Source organism: Indicator indicator, chromosome 21, assembly GCF_027791375.1.
Source record: "Indicator indicator isolate 239-I01 chromosome 21, UM_Iind_1.1, whole genome shotgun sequence".
NCBI classification, from domain to species: Eukaryota; Metazoa; Chordata; class Aves; order Piciformes; family Indicatoridae; genus Indicator; species Indicator indicator.
Window position 1 is genome coordinate 3,371,644 of NC_072030.1, and position 25,000 is coordinate 3,396,643.

At 48.2% G+C, this 25,000-nt stretch overlaps 1 protein-coding gene across 1 annotated transcript in view; it reads left to right on the top strand.

Annotated features, from left to right (window-relative positions):
* BRSK2 (BR serine/threonine kinase 2) overlaps nucleotides 1-25,000 on the top strand; it is a 387,342-nt gene that overhangs the window by 282,254 nt on the left and 80,088 nt on the right. The window contains exons 5-7 of the mRNA XM_054390340.1: nucleotides 10,963-11,079; nucleotides 22,654-22,687; nucleotides 23,527-23,595. Of these exons, the coding sequence (XP_054246315.1) occupies nucleotides 10,963-11,079; nucleotides 22,654-22,687; nucleotides 23,527-23,595 (220 nt within the window). The remainder of the gene's footprint in view (nucleotides 1-10,962; nucleotides 11,080-22,653; nucleotides 22,688-23,526; nucleotides 23,596-25,000) is intronic.

The window sequence follows — 25,000 nt, forward strand, 5'->3', positions numbered from 1 at the left end:
TTGACAAGTTAAGTCTAACAAACCTCTCTCTGCTTCTTGGCTTTCTTTCCTTTTGCCTGCTCTGGGGGGATAGGGGGAGGAAAAAGAAGTGCAGCCCCCTCTCTTCTGGGGGGCCCAGGGGACTTGGTTGTGTTTTTCTATTGATTGTACACATTTGTAAATGTTGTGAGTAGTGTATATTTGTACATATTCATTGCATTGCATCATAGGTTGTAGCTTTGCCTGTAAATACAACTTCATTTGCTTCCAGACTGAGCTAGCCTGGTCATTGGTGTGGGAGGGGGATTGCAGCTCTCACACTGTAACACTTACTGTTAAGTAATCCACACTGTACAGCTCTAAAGCATTGTGTTCTTTCCCATAAGCTTAGCAGAACACTGGAACAGGTTGGCCAAGGAGGTGCTTGGGGCCCCATCCCTGGAGATAGAGGGGCCTACAAGAAGGATGGAGAGAGACGGTTTACAAAGGTCTGCAGTGATAGGACAAGAGGCAATGGTTTGAAATTAGAGAAGATTTATATTGGACATTAGGAGGAAATTCTTTACCATGAGGGTGGTGGAACACTGGAACAGGTTGCCCAGGGAGCTGGTTGGGGCCCCATCCCTGGAGATATTCAAGGTGAGGCTGGACAGGGCTCTGGGCAACCTGATCTGGTGGGGGATGTCCCTGCTGACTGCAGAGGGGGTTGGACTGGATGAGCTTTGGAGGTCCCTTCAACCCAGAGCATTCTATGATTCTGTGAGAGTGATGATGTAGTTTTCACTCTCGGTCACCTGTGAGTCAGCCCACCAGCCACAGACAGACTTTTCATGGAGGTGATTGTCCAGCATTCCTCCACTGGAGGAGAATTCATTCACAGGGAATGCTTTAACCAGGCAAACCAAAACCAGCAAGGAAAGGCAGCTGAATTTCCATCATTCCTGGGGCACTCACTAACAACTGAGAATTCCATACACTATATCAAAATGAATCCCTGAAGAAACTTGGGACAGTTGCAAACACAGCAAAGTCATTTTGTGATTTCCCTCAGGTTTTGGAAACCTGCTGGGTTTTGGCAACCTTCACTGAGTCCCTTTGGGGCATTCGAGTCACTGTTGTCTTTAATTTCCTTTCCAGTAGGGAAGAATTTCCTTGATCTGACTGCTATTGAGACTCACTTACTCCATTATGTGATTTAACCATCAGGTGTGGTTTAACCTGAGCTTTCAAGTGGTGTTGGAAATTGGACCTGTTTCTCCTTCATCTTCAGCAAGCTGAAGTAATTTGAATAATACCAAAAATCAAGTTGCTATGGTCAGTCTGAGCAAAGAGTGGCTGTGTAGCTTCTGCCCCATCCCTGCCTCCTTATTTCTCAATAAGACAGCTCCTGGCAGTTAGATCAGCTGGGGGTGACCATTTGCATTATGTCTGCATGGCTGCTTATCCATAGCCACAGCCAGCTGTAGATCCTCCCTCACCTCCAAGAGGCCAAAGACCACTGATGGATACTGCAGCAGTTGGATTTGCATAATGACTTTTCCATAACCCAAGAGGGATTTTCTGTACCCCCACTTTTGTGCTGAGAACTCACAAAGCAGACATCCAGGGCAAAAATGGACACCTACATGTTAAATTTGCTCTTCTAACCCTCTCCCTCTGAATCTCTGACTCATTTCAACAGGAAACATTCATCTGAAAGACAGAAAGGGAAGTAAGAGCCTTTCTGAGGGTGTGTTAAGAAGAGCACACTGTTAGCAGAAGAGGCAGTTCAGAGGTGGTGGATCTGGGTGAGAAGGTCCTGAGGGCAATGCCTGCCTGGCACAGACAGGGTTACAATAGTCAGAGCCATACCCAGAGGAGCCCAGAGCAGGCTGCATGCCCTAACTAGAGGGTCTAAGTTTTGTCTGCTGGCAGAAACCTCTGACAGGTTTTATTCTGCAAATTCCACAGTTTTTCCTCCCTGCTAATCAACTGGGTTGAGTGATCATGACCTTCTTATGATCAGCATAATCCTTGGTAGGTTGTACATGGTGGGGATTGCATACATACCTGTTTCTGCTCCCTCCTGGGCTTGGCTCTTAGAGACTCAGCCCACAAAGACTCAAAAATGTTTAAGTCCAACTGAAGAGAAATTATTTATTCTTCCAAATGAACATTCCAGGGAAATATTCATGTTCCAGAGAAATAGGAATCTCCATTGGGACAGAAGTTCCTCTGGAAGCCTGCATATATACACATACATCCATGTCCTTTGGGCTTGTGGTGGGTACCTCTTGGTGTGGCTGACTGTGACAACCTTCTGGGGAGGCTGTCCCACAGACAGCAGGTGGAATTTCCAGGGCAGAGTCTGTGTCCCTCTTGAGGAACCCATTTTCCTCTCTTAAACAGATTGAGTTGTGGGCAGTAGTCTTGTATAGAAGAGGTGCTGAGCAAGTTAGCAGCAAATCCCAACTTCTCCCTCCCTCCAGCTCACTCTGAGACTTGTGTGGTCTGTCTTATGGTAGGCTCTGTGTTGTATTCCAGACACTTACCACCAGAGCCTTCTTGGCAATCAGAGCATGCATGTATATGAGTGTGTGTGGAGAAGTTAATGTGCTTTCCTAAGCAATGAAGCCTGACCTTGTCCTGTCGTGGGGCAGTGAAATGACAAATCATCTCATCAGCCAGGTTATCCAGTTATGACCACGTTGAAAAATGACACCTTCTGCTTTGCTTAATGACTAAATGTGGGTGCTTCTAACCTCCTGGCAGAAGAGATTGATAGCCTGCAGTCCCCAACCCCGTATCACTGTCCCATCTTCTTCCTGTACCTCCCAAAACAGTGTGAAGTGTCCGTGGCTTCCTTTCACAGCAGTGTGTAGCCGTATCCAGCTCTCACTGCTCCAAATGTATTGATGTTCCAGGTTTCCTGGATCAAAGAATCAGAAAGGATTCCCCAGTCCTCCTGTCAGTAAAAAGGCTTCTGCTGCTGCTGTGTGGAGAGGTTACCTGTGCCTGAGAGGTGTTTCCAACAAGCAGCTCAGATGAGGAAGCAGGCTTGGAGCTTGAGTCTGCTTGTTTGCTATTTTCAGAAAGGATGAGCTTTCTGCTCTTACTTTATCTGATGGAAACAGAGTGGGAATAGCTGATGTACCTCACTCTGAGGTGCAGTCACTTACTGGGGTGCAGGCTGGCCACAGGGGAGAGCTGATAGCTATCCCACTGTGGGGTTCTGTAAGGGCTTCTCTGTGTATAGCACGGTGCTGAGCTGGGGACCTGCCAGCAGCCAGGGGAGCAGAGAGCACAGTGCTGAGGTATGACATGGGCTCCTGCAGACAGCTGATGTGTTCCCTTCCTACTTTCCCTGGGCTGGCAAGCTGAGCCTTAGCTCCATGATGCAGCAGCTTTGCTTCTGCTCCCAGCAATTCCTCCCTGCTGGCTCCAAGGGCTCTGCACCGTGCTGCAGTGCTCAGCAGTGCAGCAAGAAATGACAGGGCACCCTGGGGTGCTTTGGCCAGCAGCGTGAGACCATCCTAGCCTAGCAAGTTGTCTTTGGACATCACTGAGCTGCCATTCACCTAATGCTGAGGGTCTGCTCTCCTAAATTCAGCACCTCTAAGCCGTCTCAGCTGGGTCAATATTCCCTGCTGCATTCCCTGCCTCCGTCCCGAGCCAGAGCTCTCTGCTAATTCAGTGCCGACTGCTTTCTGTCGGACACGAGGTGGGAGCAGGTATTGGAGCAGGGCATGGATCCTGGCTTCCATGGGGAAGACCCTCTTTTCTCCGGAGCCAGGGAATGCTGCGGCACCCAGGGAGGGTGGGAGCGGGCAGGGGGAGCTCATTGGCTGCGTGTGACATCACCAGCGAGGGCTGGGATTGGCGACAGGCGCATTTGGTGTGCCTTGGGGGTTTGCTTTGGTCCAGCTCGTATTTGGTGTCTGTATCTCCCAAGCTGACAAATAAAAAAAACAACAAAAAAAAAAAAAAGATGATTACTGAAAGTGCCCCCTGGCAAAGCTTATTAGGGCTTCAGAGATAACAGATAATGCCAATTACTGCGTGGGGCAGCGGTGACATTGAGAGGAGATCCCCTGCGGTAATGAGCAGCCAGATGATTAGTTCATTTTATTTGTGTTTTGGTTGGGTTTCATTTCGGGGGTTGTTGGGTGGTGGTGTGTTGTGGGTTTGGTTTGTTGGGTTTTTTTTATTATTATTATTTCTTCCCAAGCATGCAGAAGAGGGGTTAAGACGGGTTCTTCATGAATATTGATAAATGACAATTATGAAGGCCCTCTCTGCTCTCATCGCCCCGGGCTGTGCTTGCTGGGGTAGGAGCAAGGCTCTGGCTGAAGTGTGTCTGTGTGTGCATGCCTAGGCATGGGGTGGGGGAGATGGGAGGGGGTGACTTAGCAGGCTGAGGCAGTGAATAAGAGCTTTGTTTGACTTTGCCTTGTGTTCTTCCCATCAGTGCAGGGGGCAGAAAAGCCTCCTCATAGAGTAAGGCTTCAGGATGTCACAGCATAGTGCTGAAATCTGTGGTATGTCCCTGCAGGCAGGAGCTGCAGAGCACTGTCAGTGAAGGAAGCATGACAATAGGGAGAAATTTGGGGTGCCTTCAAGAAACAGAAAGCTGAAGGATGCCAGCTGGCATGTTCTGTCAGGTAGTGCCACCCTCCTCGTGAGTCCTGCTCTGCCTTGCTTCATTTCTAAGGAGTGTGTGGTGCTGTTCTGCAGGGATGCTCTGTCAGACACCTCCAGCTGCAGCAGCTGGGGGCTTTGAAATCCTGACTCAAGACCTCCAAATGTGAAACTAGCCTAGAAATTGAGAATTTAATAAGGCTGGTTTCTGTTGGTTGTTTGTATTTCTGGTCCTTCACTCTTCAGGTTTTCTCAGCCCATCAGAAATGACACAGGTCCCTTTTTTATAGATTCATAGAAGGGTTTGGGTTGGAAGGGACTTAAAGATCATCTAGTTCCAAGTCCCCTGCCATGGGCAGGGACACCTCCCACTAGCCCAGGTTGCTCAAGGTCTCATCCAACATGGCCTTGAACACCTGCAGGGAGGGGACATCGACCACCTCCGTGGGCAACCTGTTCCAGTGTCTCCCCACCCTCACTGCAAAAAAATTCTCCCTAATCTCCAGTCTAAATCTGCCCTCCTTGGGCTTTCCCCTGTTGAGGGCTGAGTGGCATCCTTCACTGCTTGAACCCAGGAGTTTCAGATCTGTGGTTGAGACTCACTCTAAAACAGTGAGGGCTTTTCAGGTTTTCCTTGTGCAGGGAAGCAGAGGAAAGCCACCTAACACAGCAACTGCAATGCCAAAGGCAAAGGTCCCAGCTCAGCTGAAGTCAGCAAAGATGTAGTTTTGAAAGCCTGCTTCTTTATATAAGCCCCTGGAAACTCAAAACTGTCATGGTCTGGTTGCAAGCATAACCAGGTAACCTTCTCTGGCAAGTACAGCAGCAGAGTTCAGACCTGACAGTCTGTTCTGGCTTTCAACCAGACAAATCTCTGCGCTGGGGCTGGGTGGGTAGGGAGAAGCAAATGTCTTTTAATAGATCAATAGAAGCAATTGTTAAAAAGCAAGCAAGGCTTTGTGCATACAAACCCTTCTCTGGGTCTCCTGGAATGTTTAGAGATGTTGTCTTCTTTTTTTTTTTTTTTCCCCTAGCTATATTTAGTTGTTCTGCAGAATTCTGTGGAAACTTACTAAATTTGAGCATAGCAACCATAGCTCTAAACAAAGATGCTTCTGAAGTAGGTAGATAGGAGTTCCACATTTGGGTCTGATTTGCAGAAGCAAGAGGAAATATCAAGTGAAAGGCTTTTTCTGCCCAGGAAAATTAAAAAAAAAAAAAACAACCCTGCTTCCCATACTATTAATTATTACTGATAAATTGTTTGCATCACATCAGGCACTCTTGAGAGGCACACTACAGAACAATTGTTCTGTGGTCTGGCCCCTCTGGGAGTTTGGGGTCAGGAAGACAAGCATTTGCAAAGTAGCCAACAATTTGATTAGTACAAATGACCTGCAACTACTCCAATTAGGAGGTTTCTTGGGTTAGAAATCTGTGACCTACAAGGAGTTGTCATAGAAACTGATAGGAACGTTTCAGCTCAAAAATCACTTTAACATAATGGCTTAGTTCATCATCTCGTGCCAGGTGACACAGCTCGATTGAATCCAAGATCTGGAGCCTGTCCCCACACTAAAAATCTCCTGCCAGCCCTGGGTGACAGGGAGGGAGTGTTTCACTTCTCTCTCTCTCCTTTTTTTTTTTTTTTCTTACCCTGTGTGCTGCAATTGCCTGCAGTACAGATCCGGGGATGTTCCCAGAGCAGGAGGATGGACTAGGAAGGCAGTGGAGGGAGCTAGAGGAGCTGCCTGAACAGCATCCCTGGGAGTGAGGGGAAAGCAAGCAAAGCTGGGACACATTAACCCATAGATGTCCTTTCATTCCCTAGGCACCACCTCCAGGAGCTGTGCCCTTTGCCATCGCACAGGGGTTTTTTTTCAGCCCTGTGTCCATTTCGTGCTGCAAGGGAACTGCAAAGCCTTTGTTGTCACCTGTGAAGGAGGGACACTGGCAGTGTGTGCTGCCCTGTCATGGCTTGTTTAATGACTCCCCTTCAGCCTCAAACACCTTCCATATGCAGGCTGCTGGTGTTGCCTCCTTGCTCTGTTGGTTGAGGAGCTCTGGGAGTCTGTGGCCACCCTGGATCAGGGGTATGCTGACTTCTTCTGCAGTGCTGCATGCCCCTTCCATATTCTTCCTCATGAGAAGGGTTTGCTGTGTTTGTTAATCAAGGAGCTGCCTTCCTCTCTCCTGGTTTTCCAGCCATGTGCTAAAGCCCCTACAGTTTTAGAGCCTTTAGAACAAGGAAAGGGTAACGAGTCCTCTGCTCACCTGCAGAGAGAGGAGCTGATGCAGTCATGGAAGACATGGAGAGCCAGAGAGCTCAGCTGGAATGGGACCAAATGAAATGCATTTACTCTGCAATGTTCCATTAATGCCAAGTAATTACCACATACAGTGGGACTTTGTTTTGTTTGATTTGGTTTCATTTGGGCACAAGAGAATTCTTTCCAAATTCAAGTGCATGAGGCTGCTGGGCTCTTAGGTGAATGAGAACAAACCTTCCCTGTTCCCATATGTTCCTCTCCTTTCCTTCTGGCACCTGAAAAGCTGGCAATGCAAAGATGGGAAATGCAACTGCAGTGAGGAAGTCTCATTCCCAGAGGCACTGATGCTGGTTCTGCTCTTCTGGTGCAGGCTCCTGCCCTGACTTCTATCCCCAGGATGGTAGATTCGAAGTGATCCAAAAATGGTTAGCAATGTTCCAGCTAGAAGAAAATTTTCATCAGGCTGTAAAATTCTCTTGTGGTTGAATGTACCAACACTGCCTGTTCCCACTGGCACCCTGATCTCTGAGGGGAGTGCTACCACACTGCAAGAAACCACTCAGACTACCAGGAAGTCCTGCTAGCCATCCATACCAGGCACTAAAACTGTGCTGAAAGGGATGGAGAAGGGTCAGGGAGATGCAAAACTGCCCTGTGACAGTTCTTAGGGTCCAGTCAGCAGTAAATGAACAATTCTCAGCAGAGCCCACACTCTCTTCTCTGCTCAGGGGGCTACAGTGAAGAGCTGATGATAATGTCCTCAGGTTTCTTTTGGTGATGCTTCAAGCTCTGTTGCCACTCCAGATTTCCTTTCACACATCCCAGTCCTGTGAATCCCCACTTTAACGCACAGAGTTCATCTTGTTTGTACAAGATTGGAGGCCAAATTTGATGCTTTTTAAAAAGTAAGAGGAGAAGGAGACCATGAGTAAGTGACCAGTGCCTGCTTTGAATGTGAGCTGTTCTGCTGGAAGTCTCCTTTGGAAATAAGTATCTGTGGCACCCCTGCCCAGGTGTCCTGTTACAGTGTGCTCTGCTTCTGCATTCCATTCACCTGCATTATTTACAGGTTGTCTCCACCTGATCATCATAGACTTCTCCTCAGGCCTCTCATGTTGCTCAGAGAGGGTAGAGAGTATCTATTACAGAGGTGGAGAGGTAGAATTACACATGGCTGTATCAAGAGTGCTAGAGGGGTGTCTTAAATCTTAAACATTCCTAAGTGAGCTGATTGCCCATCAGAAAGGACAAATTGAGAAACAGCCACCATATGAGATCTGCTTCTGTTTTGGAGAAGAGTGGCCTGATGGAAAACCTAAGGAGAGGAAGCTGATGGTGGTTCAGGTAGGAGCTGAGGCTCTGAAGTGACAGGTACCAGCCTTTTGGGGGCCACTGCATTGGCTCCAGATGGATGCCCATGGATACCAGAGACCTGCTCTTCCCTGTTGTCCTTACTGACAGTGGGCAAACCCCAGCAGGCTGCTGGGGTTTGTCATGGCAAACAGAAGTGTTGTGTGTGACACAGTCACAAATCAGTCTGAGGGTGCTCTTAGGGCTACTGCAGAGACCAGGGCAGGGGATTCTTGCAGATAACAGGAGGGACTGTTTAGAAGGGCTTGTAGTGATAGGATGAGGGGCAATGGTCTGAAACTGGAGCAAAGTAGGTTTAGGTTGGACATCAGGAGGATGTGGTAAAATACTGGAACAGGCTGCCCAGGGATGTGGTTGAGGCCCCATCCCTGGAGACATTCAGATCAGACTTGATGTGGTCATGGGCAGCTTGATCCAGTTGAAGGTTTCCCTGCTGACTGCAGGGGTGTTGGGCAAGATGACCTCTGGGGGTTCCTTCCAACTCAATGCAGTCTGTGAATCTGTAAATAGAGAAGAGGAGATGGCATGAAGATAAAGGTACCTGCTATTACAGGTGTCACTGGGCTAGACTGTCCTAATGCTGGTCCTTCTGCTGGGCAGGGTTCTGCTTCAGTTTCTGGTCAGAGTAACTGGGTTTGTGGCTGCAGGAGCCTGTTGTTTGCCTGAGACTCACACGTGTTGCCAGCTGGCTGTCCCCAACAGGTTTGTGTTCTGGCTGCCCACCCAAGGGTTTCCCACAGGTTTGTGTTCTGGCTGCCCACCCAAGGGTTTCCCACAGGTTTGTGTTCTGGCCCTTCTGCCTGCAAGGTGTGAGGTCTCCTATTTGGGCTGTTTATTAGCAAGACATCAAAGATTGCCTTTGCCTACTCATAAGCAAAAACAAGACAAGAGCTGCTTCTTTAGGCTGCCTGAAGTGCTTCTCTCATGTCTAGGACTCTTCATGAGTTGCAAATAAGGAAATAAAAGGGAAAAAAAACCAAACAAAAAATACCAAACATACACACACAAAAAAAAAACCCCAAGCAAAGTCATCACCAATTTTGTGGAAGATTTTTGTCTTTGGATATAATAGGTAATAGTTGTACAATAGTTGTAGAAGCCTCATCCCTGGAAGTTTTTAAGGCCAGGCTGGATGTGGCTCTGAGCAACCTGATCTAGTGTGAGGTGTCCCTGCCCATGGCATGGAGGTTGGAACTGGATGATCCTTGAGGTCCCTTTCAGCCCTGACAGGTCTATGATTCTATGATTTGAAAAGTTCTTGAGTAGTGAGGAGCAGGTGTGGGTGCAGAGTGGTGTTGGCTGTGGGAACATTAATAAAGTTGTCAATACATGATACCCTTGACTTGAAGCAGGAGTTGCCATCCTGAAGATCATAGAATCCCCGAGTCATAGTCTGGTTTGGGTTGGAAGGGACCCTTAAAGCTCATCTAGTCCAACCTCCCTGCAGTCAGCAGGGACATCTGCAACTAGAGCAGGTTGCTCAGAGCCCCAGGTGACCTGATCTGGAGTGGTTCCAGGGATGGGGCATCTACCACCTCTCTGCACAACCTGGGCCAGTGTCAAACATTTCTTCCTTCTCTCCAGTTTGAAACTCCATGTTTTCTTTCAAACCATCACCCCTTCTCCTGTCACAACAGCCCCTGCTCAGAAGCCTGTCCCCAGCTTTCTTCTTGGCCCCTTTAAGGACTGAAAGACCACAAGAAGGTCTCTCTTTTCTACAAGCTGAAGAACCTCAACTCTCTCAGCCTGGCCTCACAACAGAGGTGCTCAAGCCCTCCTGCTTGTGGCTGCCTTGCTCTTTCCAGGCTGCCAAATAATAAGAGAATCGAGCTGTGATGGAGAGGAGGGAACCCTCTGTCTCTCTTCCCACTGCTGGCACCCTCAGTTACAAGCAGTGCTGTCTTGAAGGGATTTCTCCACCAAAGCTAATTATCCAAAATTATTTCCAAGCCATATGCCTGTGTAAACAACTCCTAATAGGGGCGTTTTGCAGCAGCTTTTACACCAAGGATGGGTTTTGCTCTAGATAGCACTCATTTTGTTTCCTGTTGCTGGCAGAATACATTGATGGTGTTCCCTCCTACCTTAAGGAGCTGGCATATGATGGAGTATATCAGCCCTGAATCCAAGCTGAAGTTCTCCTCCTACCTATTTTCCCTCAGTCTTTCCTCTAGGCTGTGTTGGTATCACTAGAAGTTGAAGATCATAGAATCATAGAATGGTTTGGGTTGGAAGGGGACCTCTGAAGATCATCCAGTCCCACCCTCTCTGCAGTCAGCAGGGGCATCCTCAACTAGATCAGGTTTCCCAGAGCCCTGTTGAGCCTCACCTTGAATATTTCCAGGGATGGAGCCTCAATTACCTCCCTGGGCAACCTGTTGCACTGTTCCACTACCCTGACAGTAAAGAACTGGTTCCTAAGATGTCCATAGAATCAGAGAATAGAATGGTCTGGGTTGGAAGGGACCTCCAGAAGTCATCTAAGCCACCATGTCCTGTCAGGGTGCTGCAGGCTTAAACCTTGGATTCCTCAGGAGTGGGCATTTGGGATAGGGTCTAGAGTATTGAAAGGATTGAGTCTTGGATATATGCCTGAGACAGGAAACAAATGGAATCAATTAAAATACAATAGGTTGTATTCTTCTCTGCTGGATAAAGACAACATTTTGGAGCGGGTTAGGCTGATGTGGGTAATTTCACTCACGTTTTGATCCTCTCTTCACAGCCACAGGGATTTAAAACCAGAGAACTTACTGCTGGATGAAAAGAACAACATCCGGATAGCAGACTTCGGGATGGCATCGCTGCAGGTCGGGGACAGCTTGTTAGAAACCAGTTGTGGGTGAGTGTCTCAGAACATACAGCAAAAACCAGTGCCAGCTTCCAGACAAGGAAGCTGTCTGTAGCAAGGAGCTCAATAAAACCCTGCAGACTTACCCTGGGCATTGTTGTTTCCCAACAGGATGATAAATCGATGTGATGCAGGTAGTGTGTAAAAGAAGCAGGGTTAGAGTCCCAGAATCGTAGTCACAGACTGGTTTGGGGTAGAAGGGACCTTCAGAGCTCACCTAATCTGACCCTCCTGTACTGAGAAGGGACATCTGCAGCTAGATTAGGTTGCTCACATCCCCAGACATCCTGACCTGGAATGAATCCAGGGATGGGGCATTTACTGTCTCTGTGCAACTTGGGCCTTCACCACCTTCAGAGTAAAGAATTCCTTCTCTCTTGTCTGCATTTGCTTCTTTTCGTTTTAACTTCTTTACAATGGAAAGCAGGTCTCTGTAGGTGTCACAGATGGGTTTAGAATCCAAGACTTTCAGGTTTGGATTCACCTGCACATGCTGGTGTTTGTTTGCTTTACCTGCTGTATAATTGTGGGGAACTGGAAGCAGTGGTGTTGGCTGCTTTAAGAATCATAGAATCATGAAATCATGAAGATTGGAAAAGACCTCTAAGATCATCAAGTCCAGCTGTCAACCCAACACCACCATGACCACTAAAACATGTCCCAAAGTGGCTTTAAAAATACTGAAGTGTGAAGACCCCTGCATCTAGGGGTTCTGAGTGAGATTTGCATGTCCTGCTTAGGCTGCCTGCTTGCAGATCTTCCTGGTCATGCTCCACGCTGCTTCAGTTCAGCTCACAGGCAGGACTGGCAGGGAGGCAGCAGGGTCCTTTGCAATTCCAAACAGGGTCTGAATGCAGGCACAAAGGAGGCTTCAAGAAGGAATATTCCAGGGGCAATCTGAAAACATTTCCATGGCAATTCAGTTGCCAGCAGGAGCTTTCCAGGAATTGCATGGGGAGCCAGCAACAAGCCCAACAGCCAAGCAAAGCCTGGGCACCTGGCTGAGGACAGGACATGCTCTCTGGGGACAATGCCCTCGTGTCACCATCACTTCTGGGAGCACCCCTGGACTGTGTGTGTCATGTCCATCCCCCCAGCTCTGGCTTGGTGCAGGGGCCTGCTGCAGTGAGCTGTGGCAAGGGCAGCAGCTGCATGGGGTTGCTGCAGCCTGGCACCACCACACCAGCTTTTAGCTGTGTCAGAACTTGCTGTAACACTGAGCTCAGCATCTGGAGCTGTAAACAGCACCAGCACATTTCTACCTCCTCCTGCTCTTCCTGGCCAGTGGCAGGGGGAATCTGATGACTCAAGCTCAGCCTCATCCTCAGCAGCCCATGTTTTTTCAGTCTGTGCTCTGAGCCACGGCAGTTCAGGGTAGACATGGAGCCAGTGTGGTTCCCTGTGCAGCCCAGCCACTGCCTCTCAGTCCTGAGCTGTACAGCTCTGCTGAGTCCCAGCATGGTGGGAGTTGGAAGGGACCTCTGCAGATCATCCAGTCCAACCCCTGCTAAAGCAGGATCACCCACAGCAGCTTGCCCAGGATCACAATGGCCAGGTGGATTTAGAATCTTTCAAGAGAAGGAGACTCCACAACCTCTCTGGGCAGCCTGCACCAGGGCTCCTCACAGCAAAGAATTTTTTCCTCTTGTTCAGATGGAGTCTCCTGAGTTGCTGCTTTTGCCCACTGCTCCTTTTCCCATCAACGAAAAGAGCCTGGCCCCATCCTCTTACCCCCAACCCTTCAGCTCTTGCTGAGCATTGAGCAGATCCCCTCTGGGGCTACTCTTCTCCAGATTAAACAGCCCAAGGTCTCTTCCTCACAGAGATGCTCCAAGCTCCTCAGCATCTTCGTGGCCCTCTGTTGGAATCTCTCCAGTAGTTCCCCATCTCTCTTGAACCTGGCCACAAATTTATCAACTCTGTCATGAATAATGGATTGCAAAATTGTTTGAAGTTCATGGTGTGGTTGATTTCTGGCTAATGAGTGCACTGAGACCCACCCAGTCCTTGCTGACCACGTCATGTCCAGATTTCACCTCTTAACAGCACAGATGAAAAGCAAGGAGCTATGAGTCTGCACATTTGCTGCTTGCAGTTGCTTTCAAACTTCCCCTCCAGATTAGGAACCAAAGTCCTCCCTGCAGGTACCACAAATTTGCTCTTCAGATAAACTTTGCTCCCTTCCTTCCATTGGCAAAGCCAAGAGGAAGTATAAAACTCAACCCCAGCCTCATTCTGTCCTGTAGGATTTTTCAAACTCCTCAGGAACCTCTCAGTAGGGTTCCTGTTCTTGTTAGCAGCAGTCTGGAGTCTTTTGGGAGACTTCTTTCCACAGGCTGTGCTGGAATTCAAGCCTCTATGCTCCATGCAGAGCCAGCCCCCAGACTGCAGCCCTAAAAGGCACTAATAAGGAAATCAATGGACTGGAAGAGATGTGCCTGTAATAAACAGAACACAGCAGCAGAGCTCCCATCTCCTGCCTTGCAGAGCTCCCATCTCCTGCCTTGCAGAGCCATTTTAACTGGGGTGCCAATCACCAGGCCTCCGTGTGAGCTCTTACACCACTTCATTAATTCTCCTGGCATGGAGCCCAGCGTGGCTGATAATGGTGTCTTGTGATCTCTCAGCTTTGGGGGGTGAAAGGGAGGAAGGCAGGAATATGTAACTGTGGCACCCTGTTCACCACAGAAGGCCATCTAGCCATGGCTCCCTTTCTCTTAGAGGACACACAGGACCCAACCTCAAAGCTGTTCAAGGCACCAGTCGTTACCCACCCTCGTAGTTGGTTCTTTCAGCCAGCATGGAAAGGAACAAACCAGAGTGAAGCACCTCTGAGATGCTGAGTGTTAATGAGATGCTCCTCCCTGCTGCCAGAAGTTAATTTCCAGGATGGTTTTAGCTGTGCTGTGAGCACTGATAATGAGATGAAACTGTACCATCTCCACCGACAGGCACGCAAGGAGTCTCCAGGTATTTCTGTCAGTCAGAGTGGGAGGATCAGATGGGGTTGAGCAGTGTGATGCAGCTAACTTTCTCAGTGCTGCAGAGCAGAAATTCTGTACTGACACAAGAGAGCTGCTAAGTTTAGCCCAGGGTCTGGGGAGGCTTCAGAATCATGAAATCATGGAATCATTTGTGTTGGAAGAGACCTTTGAGACTGTCAAGTCCAACTGTTAGTCCAGCACTGCCAGGTCACCACTAAGCCATGTCCCTCAGCTCCACACCTACACAGCTTTTAAACCTCTCCAGGGATGGGGACCCCCCTACTGCTCTGGCCAGCCTGTTCCAGGGTTTGACAACCCTTCTGGCAAAGAAACTGTTCCTTATGTCCAGCCTAAACCCTCCCTGCCCATTTCCTCTTTTCTATCACTGAAGAGACTGCCCCCAGCCTGACTCCAACCCAATTTTGAGGAGCTGTGGAGAGCAAGAAGGTCTCCCCTGAGACCTTTATGTCTCAGGCCTTAAGAAGATAATCACATAGCTGCACTGCACACCTCAGTCAGTGGTTTCTGGGAGCTGCTCCTTACATCTGCTTGGTTTTCTGGAGCACTGGTGGCGACCTGAAGAAAACAATAAAAGATCAATCCAGTTGTGCTTGTGTAGGAGAGGGAGGCAAGGATGAGACTTGCTGTCTCATTGACCTAATTTGTCACTGGCAGGCTGTCATTAATGCCCATCACTGGCAGTTATAAGGCACAAAGCCTGCAGAGGAATGAGCTATAGTCTGTCTTTAGACCCTTGAGGGGAAGAAGAGCTCTGTCTGGGGTCTGCAGGAATAATTCTGCTCACTGCAGAGATCACAGAGCAAGGCAGTGTCATGGTCCTTGAAATGCCCAAGTAACAGTGAGCCTCTACAGCCCTCCAAGAGCAGGGGGGAGTCTGTGAGCAGAGAGCAGACAGGGAAGGAAACAGAAGATGTGGTAGGAGGTTGCATCTGTTAGAACTCCTCAGCTCTTTTTCCTCCCCAGGTGATGGCATGCAGAGACACTCCTCTGTCTCTTTCCACAGTGATTCTTCCCACTGTGCTGCCTTGCAGTGTTTATGAGTGGTAGATACTCTCCAATCCATCCTGAGTTGTCACTGGGCAAGAAGAGTGAGTGCCTTACAGCTGAACCTCAGGGCTGGGACCCAGGTGATCTGAGCTTGATTTCTGTCTCTGCTGAAAGCACTCAGGGTGGTCCTGGACAAGATGCATTGCCTTCCTCTGCATCAGCTTTCCATCTTAGCAAGTCCTTGCAGAGCCCAGGTTGCTCTGAACATAAATTGCAGACATTTCTATAGGAGCCTTGGGAAGGAAGGAAAGGTTGGGGCATTCCTTGGGCCACAATTGTTCCCTTTTCCTGAGCTAAGAGGGCTTATGGCTAAGAGGAAGGATTGAAAGAGCACTCTGTTGGGTTACAGTTCCTGTGAGCTTGTAAAGATCCTTCCTAATTCCCCACTGCTCTTACAGAACCCTGGCAAAGTACACTTTTGCCATCTCTTCACTTCCCTCCATTTTACTCACTGCAGCTTCAAAACACTGAGTCCTCCTGGGTGGGAGCTGCTGCAGGCTGCCAGGAGACCAAGAACCTGCAGCAGTGCTGGGCTGTGCTGCCTGCCTCCAAATCACTCTGTCCCAGCCAAGAGCTAGGACAGAGCTGACATAAAACTGTAGCTCACTTCAGCACCAGACCCAGTCTCTGTTGAATCCTCATCCCTGGAGGTGCTTAAGAGCTGCACAGATGTGGTGCTAAGGGACATGGTTTAGCACCAGCCTTGGTAGAGTTAGGGAATGGTTGGACTGGATGAGCTGAAAGGGCTTTTCCATAGAGTCATAGAATGGGTTGGGTTGGAAGGGACCTCCAAAGGTCACCTAGTCCAACCCCCTGCAATCAGCAGGGAAATCCTCCACTAAATCAGGCTGCCCAGAGCCTTGTCCAGCCTGACCTTGAATATCTTCAGGGATGGGATCTCAACTACCTCCCAGGGCAGCCTGTTGCAGTGTTCAGCTACCCTCATGGTACAGAACTTCCTCCTAATGTCCAGCCTAAATCTCCTCTTCTCTAACTTCAAACCATTGCCACTCATCCTATCACTGCAGGCCTTTGCAAACAGTCCCTCTGCAGCCTTCTTGTGGGCCCCTTCAGGTACTGTCAGGCTGCTATTAGGTCTCCCTGGAGCCTTCTCTTCTCCAGACAGAACACCCCCAGCTCCTTCAGCCTCAGGGGATTTTCATTGTAGCACCTTGGGTTTACAAATACTGACGACACCCTTTTCATGTCCTGTTTGCCACATTGGTCTGGTCAGCTCCATTTATATGAGGGCATTGTGGTTCTGCAAAAGGAAACTCAAGATCTTGGAGCACTGTGGAGTGTGCAGTTGGAAGGTCTGGGACCTAAGACCTCAGAATGCTCAGTGCTTGGTGACAGGGCCCTGGGAGGGCAAAGTGCCACCCAGCTGCAGCTGCTGCTCCACGTGCTTCTTGAAGCAAACCTGGGATGGGGCACACTCTGGGTTTGAAAACTGGAGAACCTGCAACTCCTAATTACCTGTGAACACCTCAGCTTAAGGTACCTTTTCATTTCCTTTCACGGAAGGATTCTGTGGCAGGGACAAGGAGAGAGTTTGATTCTCTAGGCAGCTGCCTCTACCTCGAGCTTTGTCCTTCCTGACACTGAACTTCCCTCACATTGCTGCAGACTTTCCAACTTGAAGCAGAGGCCTTGAAGACAGCACATCCACCCTCCCACCCTGGCGTGCCCACAGAGCACAGTGTAACATCTTCAAGCTTTGTTTTAACTTCTGAGTACTCCACTTTGCACTGTTAATACAGGGCTCTGTTTCATTTTTTTAGACCAAGGTCTCTTACAGGTTCCAAGTCCTGATAACTTGAACTGACACATTAATTAACTGATTTGCAGATTCCACCCTCCTCCCACAAAAGTAGTGGCACTGGAGGAGTAAACAGCTGTAAGATGGCTGAGGGCTAGATGCTAAGTTTTCTCATCCAAAGCTAAAGGACTGAGTTAAAGCTTTAATGGCCAAATAGCAGTCAGCCTTAACTACAGCTACTGCCTTAATTACAGCCTCACCTGCAGCTACTGCCTTCTCTGCAGCCCTAACTACCTGCTGCTGCTGCTGGAAGCCTTTTCTTCAGTCTCTCCCTCTCTCACTGTTCCCTCTGATCTGTGCCTGTCACCTTCCCCACTCAGGGTGCTTTAACATCTGTCCTTCTCCTGAAGAATTCCCTTTATCTGCTTTGCTGCTCCTCTGGTGTTCCACTTCATCTCAGCCCTTTGCTACCCAGCATGGGGGCAAGGCACAGGCAGCCTTCTGCACTGGTGGGTAGTGGCTGTCTCTGAAAGCCAGCTTGGGGATAGCTGTTAGCATGGGGGGAAAGAAGAGACTCCAGCATCCCAGCAACAGCAAAACCAGCTACATGTGGGGGGAATTCAGGGCACCTGTATAGCCTGCTGCATCAAGGTGACTTCATGCATAAGAAAAGCAGAAGGAGGGAGACTTCTGATTCCTCCCTCTCTGCAGAAACTCTGCCTCCAGCTGTGAGGCCTCAAGAATGGCACTAAGAGAAGCTTTTCTTCTTCCCCAGAGAGTAGCATCTTAAGTCAGGGACCAAGGGCACTCATCTTTGATGGGACCTGGGAACCCATGAGGCAGGGTAGCACATGATTTGTCACACTGAGGAGCAGGATCACACAGCTTTCCCTGTGCTTGTTGATCAACCAGCTGCCTCTCTGGGAAAGCAGTCACTGTGTATGCCCAGCTAAACCATCCACAGCCAGCTGGTTTGTGTGTGCACAGTGCAGGTCCCTCCTGCCTGCACAGTGAGACCTGTAGGTCGCAGCCACATCACATCTGCACCTCTTCAGAGGTGGCCCTGGCTGTCTCAGATCTGCTGTAGCTGCATAACACCTTGATGTGCACAGGTCAAGAAAGGCTTGCATAGACTCATAGAATCACAGAACCATCTGGGTTGGAAGGGACCTCCAAAAGTCATCCAGTCCAACCCCTTCTGCAGTCAGCAGGGGCAATCCCAACTAGATCAGGCTGCTCAGAGTCCTGTTGAGCCTCACTTTGAATATCTCCAGGGATGGGGCCCCAACCACCTTCCTGGGCAACCTGTTCCAGTGTTCCACCACCCTCTTGGTAAAGAACTTGTTCCTGACATCCACTATAAATCCACTCTCCTCTAGTTTGAAGTTTCCTATTTTCCCAGATGAAATTCAGGGCAGATACATTAAGGATATTACATTTCTTTGTGAGTGCCTGCCTTACCTGTCCAGGGCTCTCCTGGATTTCACTCTTGCACTCTGGCTTATTACCTCTGGTCAGAATCCCACATAAATGCTTTTGCTAAAGACCCCCAAGATCCTTAAGATTACTGTGTCCTGGAGCCAGAGCTGTGAATGACCATCCAGAGAGCCCAGGCAGGCTAGCCTGGGAAAATCCACATCACCCTGGAAATAAACACTGCCAGCATCATTGCTTTTGTGCTGCAGCACCCGCGGGCAGCCACTGCTTCTTGATCTTGCTGAGTGATAGATTTCTTTGCTATCAAGGGCAGAGTGTGGCTCTGGCTGCACAGAGCTGCAGCTGAAGGAGGAGGAGATGGCTGAGGGGAAGAGGCAGGAGATGTTGCTCTTGACACACGTACAGTGAATGATTAGTGATAAGAGCCACGGAAATATTCATGACTCTGTAGAAGGATAAATAGATTGTTGATTAAATTTGAGTTTTCTCTTTAAAGCACTTGAAGTTGTTCCATGATTGACAGCATGGAAATGAGTTTTCTATGGATTCTGGCTGGCCAGAATCTCCCTTTTAGAGCTGTTAGCCAAGACAGTGCTGCAGATACCTAGCTGGTGTGTGCTGGCAGGAATTCAGAGTGACTGTGCCAGAAACCTGTGCTCTCTGGGCAGTTGCAGTGCAGCTGTTGAATGATTGAATCAATCCAACCTGTTCAAAGGATTTCTTACAGCATCTTCTCCACCCATTCTCCTAGTCTTGAGCAGAATGTCAGTGGAGCCTTGTAAGACACCTAGCAGATTCCACTGTGTCCCAGCTGACTTCAGGAAGGTCCATGCTCTAAGTGTATTTTCTAGTGGGACACAGAAATAAGTACATACCTATCCTGGGTTCCTCTTTTCAGGGATGTTAGCAGAGGAAGCTGGCAGGGTGGTTGCATTGCTCAGCATCCACAACTCAGAGTTCTGAAATCTTTGTTGGGGATCATCACATACAAATGAAAACTCCCAAGTGCTCTGCAAAGTGAGATACTCTCTTCCAGTGCACCTCAGGTGACAGGGCCACCCAAAAAGGATTGTGCTGAAGGATGACACTGGGCACAGGACACTGTGCAGGATGTGAGAGGTCAGGTTTCAGTTCCTAGCACATCCACAGACACCACCTGTGGAAGCCACTTAATGTGCTGTGAGTCTTTGTGACTCTGGCAAAGGCAATGGTAGCATCGTGCCTGGCAGAAGTTAAAATGCATGCAACAGTGAGGATCTCAGACACACTAAGTGACAGGAGCTCAGCAGTTACCTAGATTGTGTCTTCACTCCTTTCTTACCCCCTGCTGTGTTTTCCAATCAACCTGGTGTGACTCAGTTCTGTAGAACACGTTAGAACTGGTCTTTCTATTCTGAGGTGACTAAAACGAGTGAATGTCCATGATCAGATGTAATTCCTATTTTTGCTGCCAGGTTTTTCCCCCAACTCTAGTTGTATTACCTTCCTACAGCCCCTGTACTACCCTCTTCCCCATGCTGCCTCCTTTCCCTGTTCTGTCTGAGCAATCTAGTACTGGTGACTGTGCTTGTCCAGTCCCAGTTCTGGCTCCGCTCCTCTATTCTCATTTGTGTGTGCCTGAAGGATGGACTGTACACTCAACATGGTCCTTATGACATGAACAAACCCCACAGCCACTAGGCAAGCATTCTCCCAGGAGTAATTCAGCTTGTAAAGTCCTGTATGAATCCAGTGACATGTTTGGTGGTTTTAGGCATTGAGGTGTTAAAAAGAACTGATGTAGAGTGGCTGTTGGATTGCTATAAAGAAGCAAATTCACAGGGAGCAATGTATGTTGGAGGGTTGGGAACACATACATAGTATTAACCAGTTCAGTGCCTCACTCCCACCTCACTTTCTCTCCAGCAGTGGCCAGCAAGATGCCCAAGTCCCCCAGATCATCCTAGATCAGTCAAGAAGCAGCAATCTTATTGGCATTACTGACTGCTTTAGCTTTATTTCATGGTTGTTGCCATCACACTCTTTGTGGAGGTAGTTGAGGCTCTCTCCCTCGAGATATTCCATGTTACTCTGGAAGCTTTTGCTCTTGAAGGTTAAAGCCTCATGCAAATTCCAGTGAATTCAGCCATACAAACCTTTGTGAGGTGTGGAAGCTATGGTGGCCTTGCTCTTGTTTTGGTCATGAGTAGACTGGTGGTGAGGTTCTTCTGGTCACCTCTTTGAAGCTGTGGCCAGCTGTAGCTTGTGAAAACATTAAGGAACCCTGTCCATGCCCATATGGCTGCCAGTGAAAGGGCAGCCAAGAGAATCACAGGGTCAGCCAGGTTGGAAGAGACCTCCAAGATCCCCAGGTCCAACTGATCACCCAATCCTAACTCATCAACCAGACCATGGCACTGAGTGCCTCATCCAGGCTCTTCTTAAACACCTCCAGGGACATCAATCCCACCACCTCCCTTGGGCAGCCCATCCCAGTGGGCAACCTCTCTGCCTATGAAGAACTTCTTTCTAAGATCAAGCCTAAACTTGGCCCTGCACAGCTGGAGACTGTGTCCTCTTGTTCCGTTGCTGGAGAGAGCCCAGGTAGTCTGTCCTACTCACTAGGCACAAGCCCATATTTTTGGGTCTTCCAAGGGCCAGCTCTGGCTAGCTCTGCTTTTCATTATCTGACTCTCAAATAAAGGTTTTTCAAATTCAGTCTAAATTAAGTGACTTGGGATCCCTTCTGAGCAGATAGACCAGGTTGGAATAACCTCTTAAACGGGGGAGTATTAAATATGGTACTAAACTTCTGGATTCCACCTTTCCTGAAATCAGTGAGGGATCAGCTGCCTTTCTCTCTCCTTGCTTAAGCTTTGCTGGCAAGGTAGCTGCAGCTCCACATGTACTCTGGGTTTATTATCCCAGCCTGCCAAAAGCTGTGATCCCAAATCAGGGCATTCCATGCCCATGGGATAATATTTTGCCATAAGGTAAGTGTAGTGTGTATGGAAATCCAATTAATGGGCTGTCTCACTGGGCACCAAGGGAGCATCCCAGCACAAAGCTAACCTCACCCTGCTTCTGCTCTGCTCATTACTTTGGGAGACAGGGTATTGCCCAGCCCTGATTGCCTTTGTCACAAGGAACAAATGCAGAGATGAAGATGGGCTGGGGGACTGCTGGGAGGTGTCACTATGAACAATGGCATGATTTGCACACAGGTCTCAGACAGTTTGCATCCCTTTGGCTTGTCAGGTTGCTTTAATGACAGCCATAAAATAAATAGCCAGGGCCCTAATCTTGAGGAATTAAAATGATCACCTGGCAAGTTGAAGTAATTAACTGTTCCCAGCCAGAGATATATGGATGGAAGGATGTGAAAAGAATAGATTAACTCCCTGGGTAATAGTGCTCCTGTCCATCTTTTTTGAGGGGTGTGTGAGGGGGGTTTAAAAGAGAAAAAAAATCACATGTATGAGTCATTTGCGGCAGCTTTTATGGCCACTGGAGTAACTGAGAGCAGCCTTAGCAGAAGAGATGCAAGATGTGGTTTAGGAATGTGTGTGCTTGGTCTGGAAATATTATTCTGTCTTTTGTTTTGTTCTGTTTTATTAAAAAGCAATCCTTCATGGGCTTTCCTTCTGTTTAGAGTTGGGGCTGGTCAGCCTGGAGAAAAGAAGGCTCCAGGGAGACCTTAAAGCAGCCTTCCAGCACCTGAAAGGGGCTTACAAGAAAGCAAGGAAGAGACTTTTTAAAAAGGCTTGCAGTAGTGTGATGAGAGGGAGTTAGATTTACGGTTGAAGAGAGCAGATTTAAACTGGAGATTAGGAAGAAATTCTTGACAGTGAGGGTGGTGAGACACTGGAACAGGTTGCCCAGGGACATCAGGAATGACCACTCCCTGGAGGTGTTCAAGGCCAAGTTGGATGAGGCCTTGAGCAACCTGCTCTAGATTGCTCCCCATGGCAGGAGAGTTGAAACTAGATGATCTTTGAGGCCCCTTCCAACACAAACCATTCTAGGATTCTATGAAACCTGAGTTAAAGGCTGGAATTAGAGGACTGGAACTCTGAAAAGTCTCAGACTATGCCTGGTCTTGTCTTCCTTCCTTGCTTTTAACAGTAATCATAGTAATGTCATGCAACTTTGAATTATTTTAATTCTTGTCTATTTTCTGAGGTTCTTAGAAGTGTGTTTCCATCAAAGTAAGAAGAGTGATGGTTTTGCACACTGCATAAGCAAGCCAGTTGTGGTTCTACTAAAGAAAATGGAAATGCACATGATCCATGAATACCAGGCTTCTACATTCTCATTTGGCTGTCTTTTGTGTTTCAGATCACCACATTATGCTTGCCCTGAAGTCATCCGGGTAAGTTGGTGAACATCAGTATGTAAAAACACATTTTTTAGTGTCACTTGTTGCAAGTACAGAGCCCCTCTGTGCAGGAAACCTGTCCAAGCAGACAGCACTGGGGAGGACACAGAGGTTTGGTTGGCTCAGCCCTGAGTGAAGCCACATCAGCTGTATGAGGGAGGTGATGGTGTGTTATCCTCTCAGTCCCCTCCATGCTGTGTGATCAGACAGGAATACAGCAGCCTTCTTTAACCTGATCTTTGCACCCAAGGGATGCAGTCCCCTCCACTTTCCTATCTCAGATGTAGCTGTCATTTCAGTAGGAGAGCTGGGGCTGGCTGTCAGTCATGTTGGTTTCCATTAAACAATGTGAACTGCCCTTTCCCTCTACTCTCCTTTTGCCCTCTGAAAATAAGCATCCAAGATTTCAGTGGCCACTATGCCCCTCTTTTAAAGCGTATCTTTAATGTAAAGCCACACAGAAGGCAAACAGAGGAGTCCCGTTCATGACGAGTTCAGATGTGATGAGTTCACAAATAATACGACAGGTGCAAGCTCCCTGAAGAGCCAAGGGAGGGAAAAACACCTTTTTGATAGCCTTATGCACCTCTGACACTGTTGAAGGCCTAATCATTGGTGAGGTTCTCACCAATCCTGCCTCCAGGTAAGACTGCAAGCCAGCCTTCATAAAAGTTCCCTGCCTGGGTTGTGCCATGATCTGCTGGCTGCCTTGGGAGGCAGCTGGTTGAATCGAAAGGTGGGGCTTTCCCTTCCTCTCCTCTCTTGTTCTTCAAGGGTAATTAATTCATTTCCTAGTGAGCAGCCTTTTGAACCTCTGTGTCGTTGCTGCGCAGGGAGAAAAATACGACGGGAGGAAAGCAGACGTCTGGAGCTGCGGAGTCATTTTATTTGCGTTGCTAGTGGTGAGTCATCTTCCTTGTGCTAGCCCTGAACAAGAAAAGAAAGCTCCCAAAATGCTGCTGCGTTTAATGGCGCTGCCATTGACATCATGCACAGATGAGGTGGTTTTAGCTCTCCTATTTTTGTCTCTCTCGGTTGCATCCTTTCCTCTTCCTGCTACATCAGTCCCGAAGGAAAAGCGCGAGGAAGGTTTCGCTGCTGCTTCAAAACGCAGCTGCCCTGCCCAGGAGAGCACAGACAAGCATCAGAAACTTGTCTGCATAAACACTCTTTGCTGTGCTGTGACACTGCAGCAGCGGTTTGTGACTGGAAAGGATGTGCAGGGTTACAGCTCCGGGATACAGGAAGCGTCAAAGAAGTTGTTCTTCACAGGGTCAGAACGTGGCAGGGTTTGGGAAGTGTTTGGCTTTCCTGCTGCATTGCATCAATGTGTGTCAGGAGCAGCATTTGGGCACAATTCTGTTTCACACAAGTGCTGAGCCACGTTTTAATTTGGTACACTTGGGAGTACGAAACTGAGCCAGTAGTACCAAGTTTAGATTAGTTTCCATCTGGCTCAGAAATACTTTCCTTGGCATTCACAATGTGGTATCTTACAACTTTTAGCCCTCTTCTGGTCAAAGTTGCAGTTCTCTGTGGAACTGGTTCTGGCTTGCAGTGGTAATGGGGAACATAGAGCAACTGGATGTCCAGCTGAGGGCAGATGGGCTTGGCATTTACTATCAACCCCCATTGTATAATGTAAGCAAATATGGCTTATGTCCATGCATGCATGCCCCATGTGCAGATTCAACACAACAGTACATGAGAAAAATACATTTATGTGTGTGTTAAATTCTTCTTCATAGTTCAGATTGTCATTCCCAATCAGACAACCAACCTGCATTCAGGCTTTGATGTCCTTATACATTTGTTAGTAAACCTAATCACTTCACTTACATTTTTGCCTTGACAAGAGCTTCTATGAGGTGCAGAGTTCAATTCGACACCTTGGGTTTGTTTGAAATCCCTGGAAGTTTGAAAGGATTTTTGTTTCAAACCCACACTGATCACACTTTTAATGGCCCAAATCAAAATACCTTGAAGTGATCCCAGTGTGATGCTTTAATTCACCTTAACCAGTCCTGCTTTTTTGTTCTTTTTCAGTCATTACAGTTTGCTGACATTTCTGAAGCTTTAGATTTTTTTAGTTTGATGCTACAATGGAAGAATTTTAACTCTCACTAGATAGCACCTGGTCATCTATTGCTCCTGAGCAGCTATTTTCATGGTTGATAAAACAGAACTGCACAATGAGCTCTTAATAGAACTTCTTGAATTTGTGAGTCTAGAAAAGAGGCTGGGTCAAGATGGGCAGGATTTGTGAGAGCAGGCTTTTCATTTTCAGGGGGATTCTCTGTCAGGATT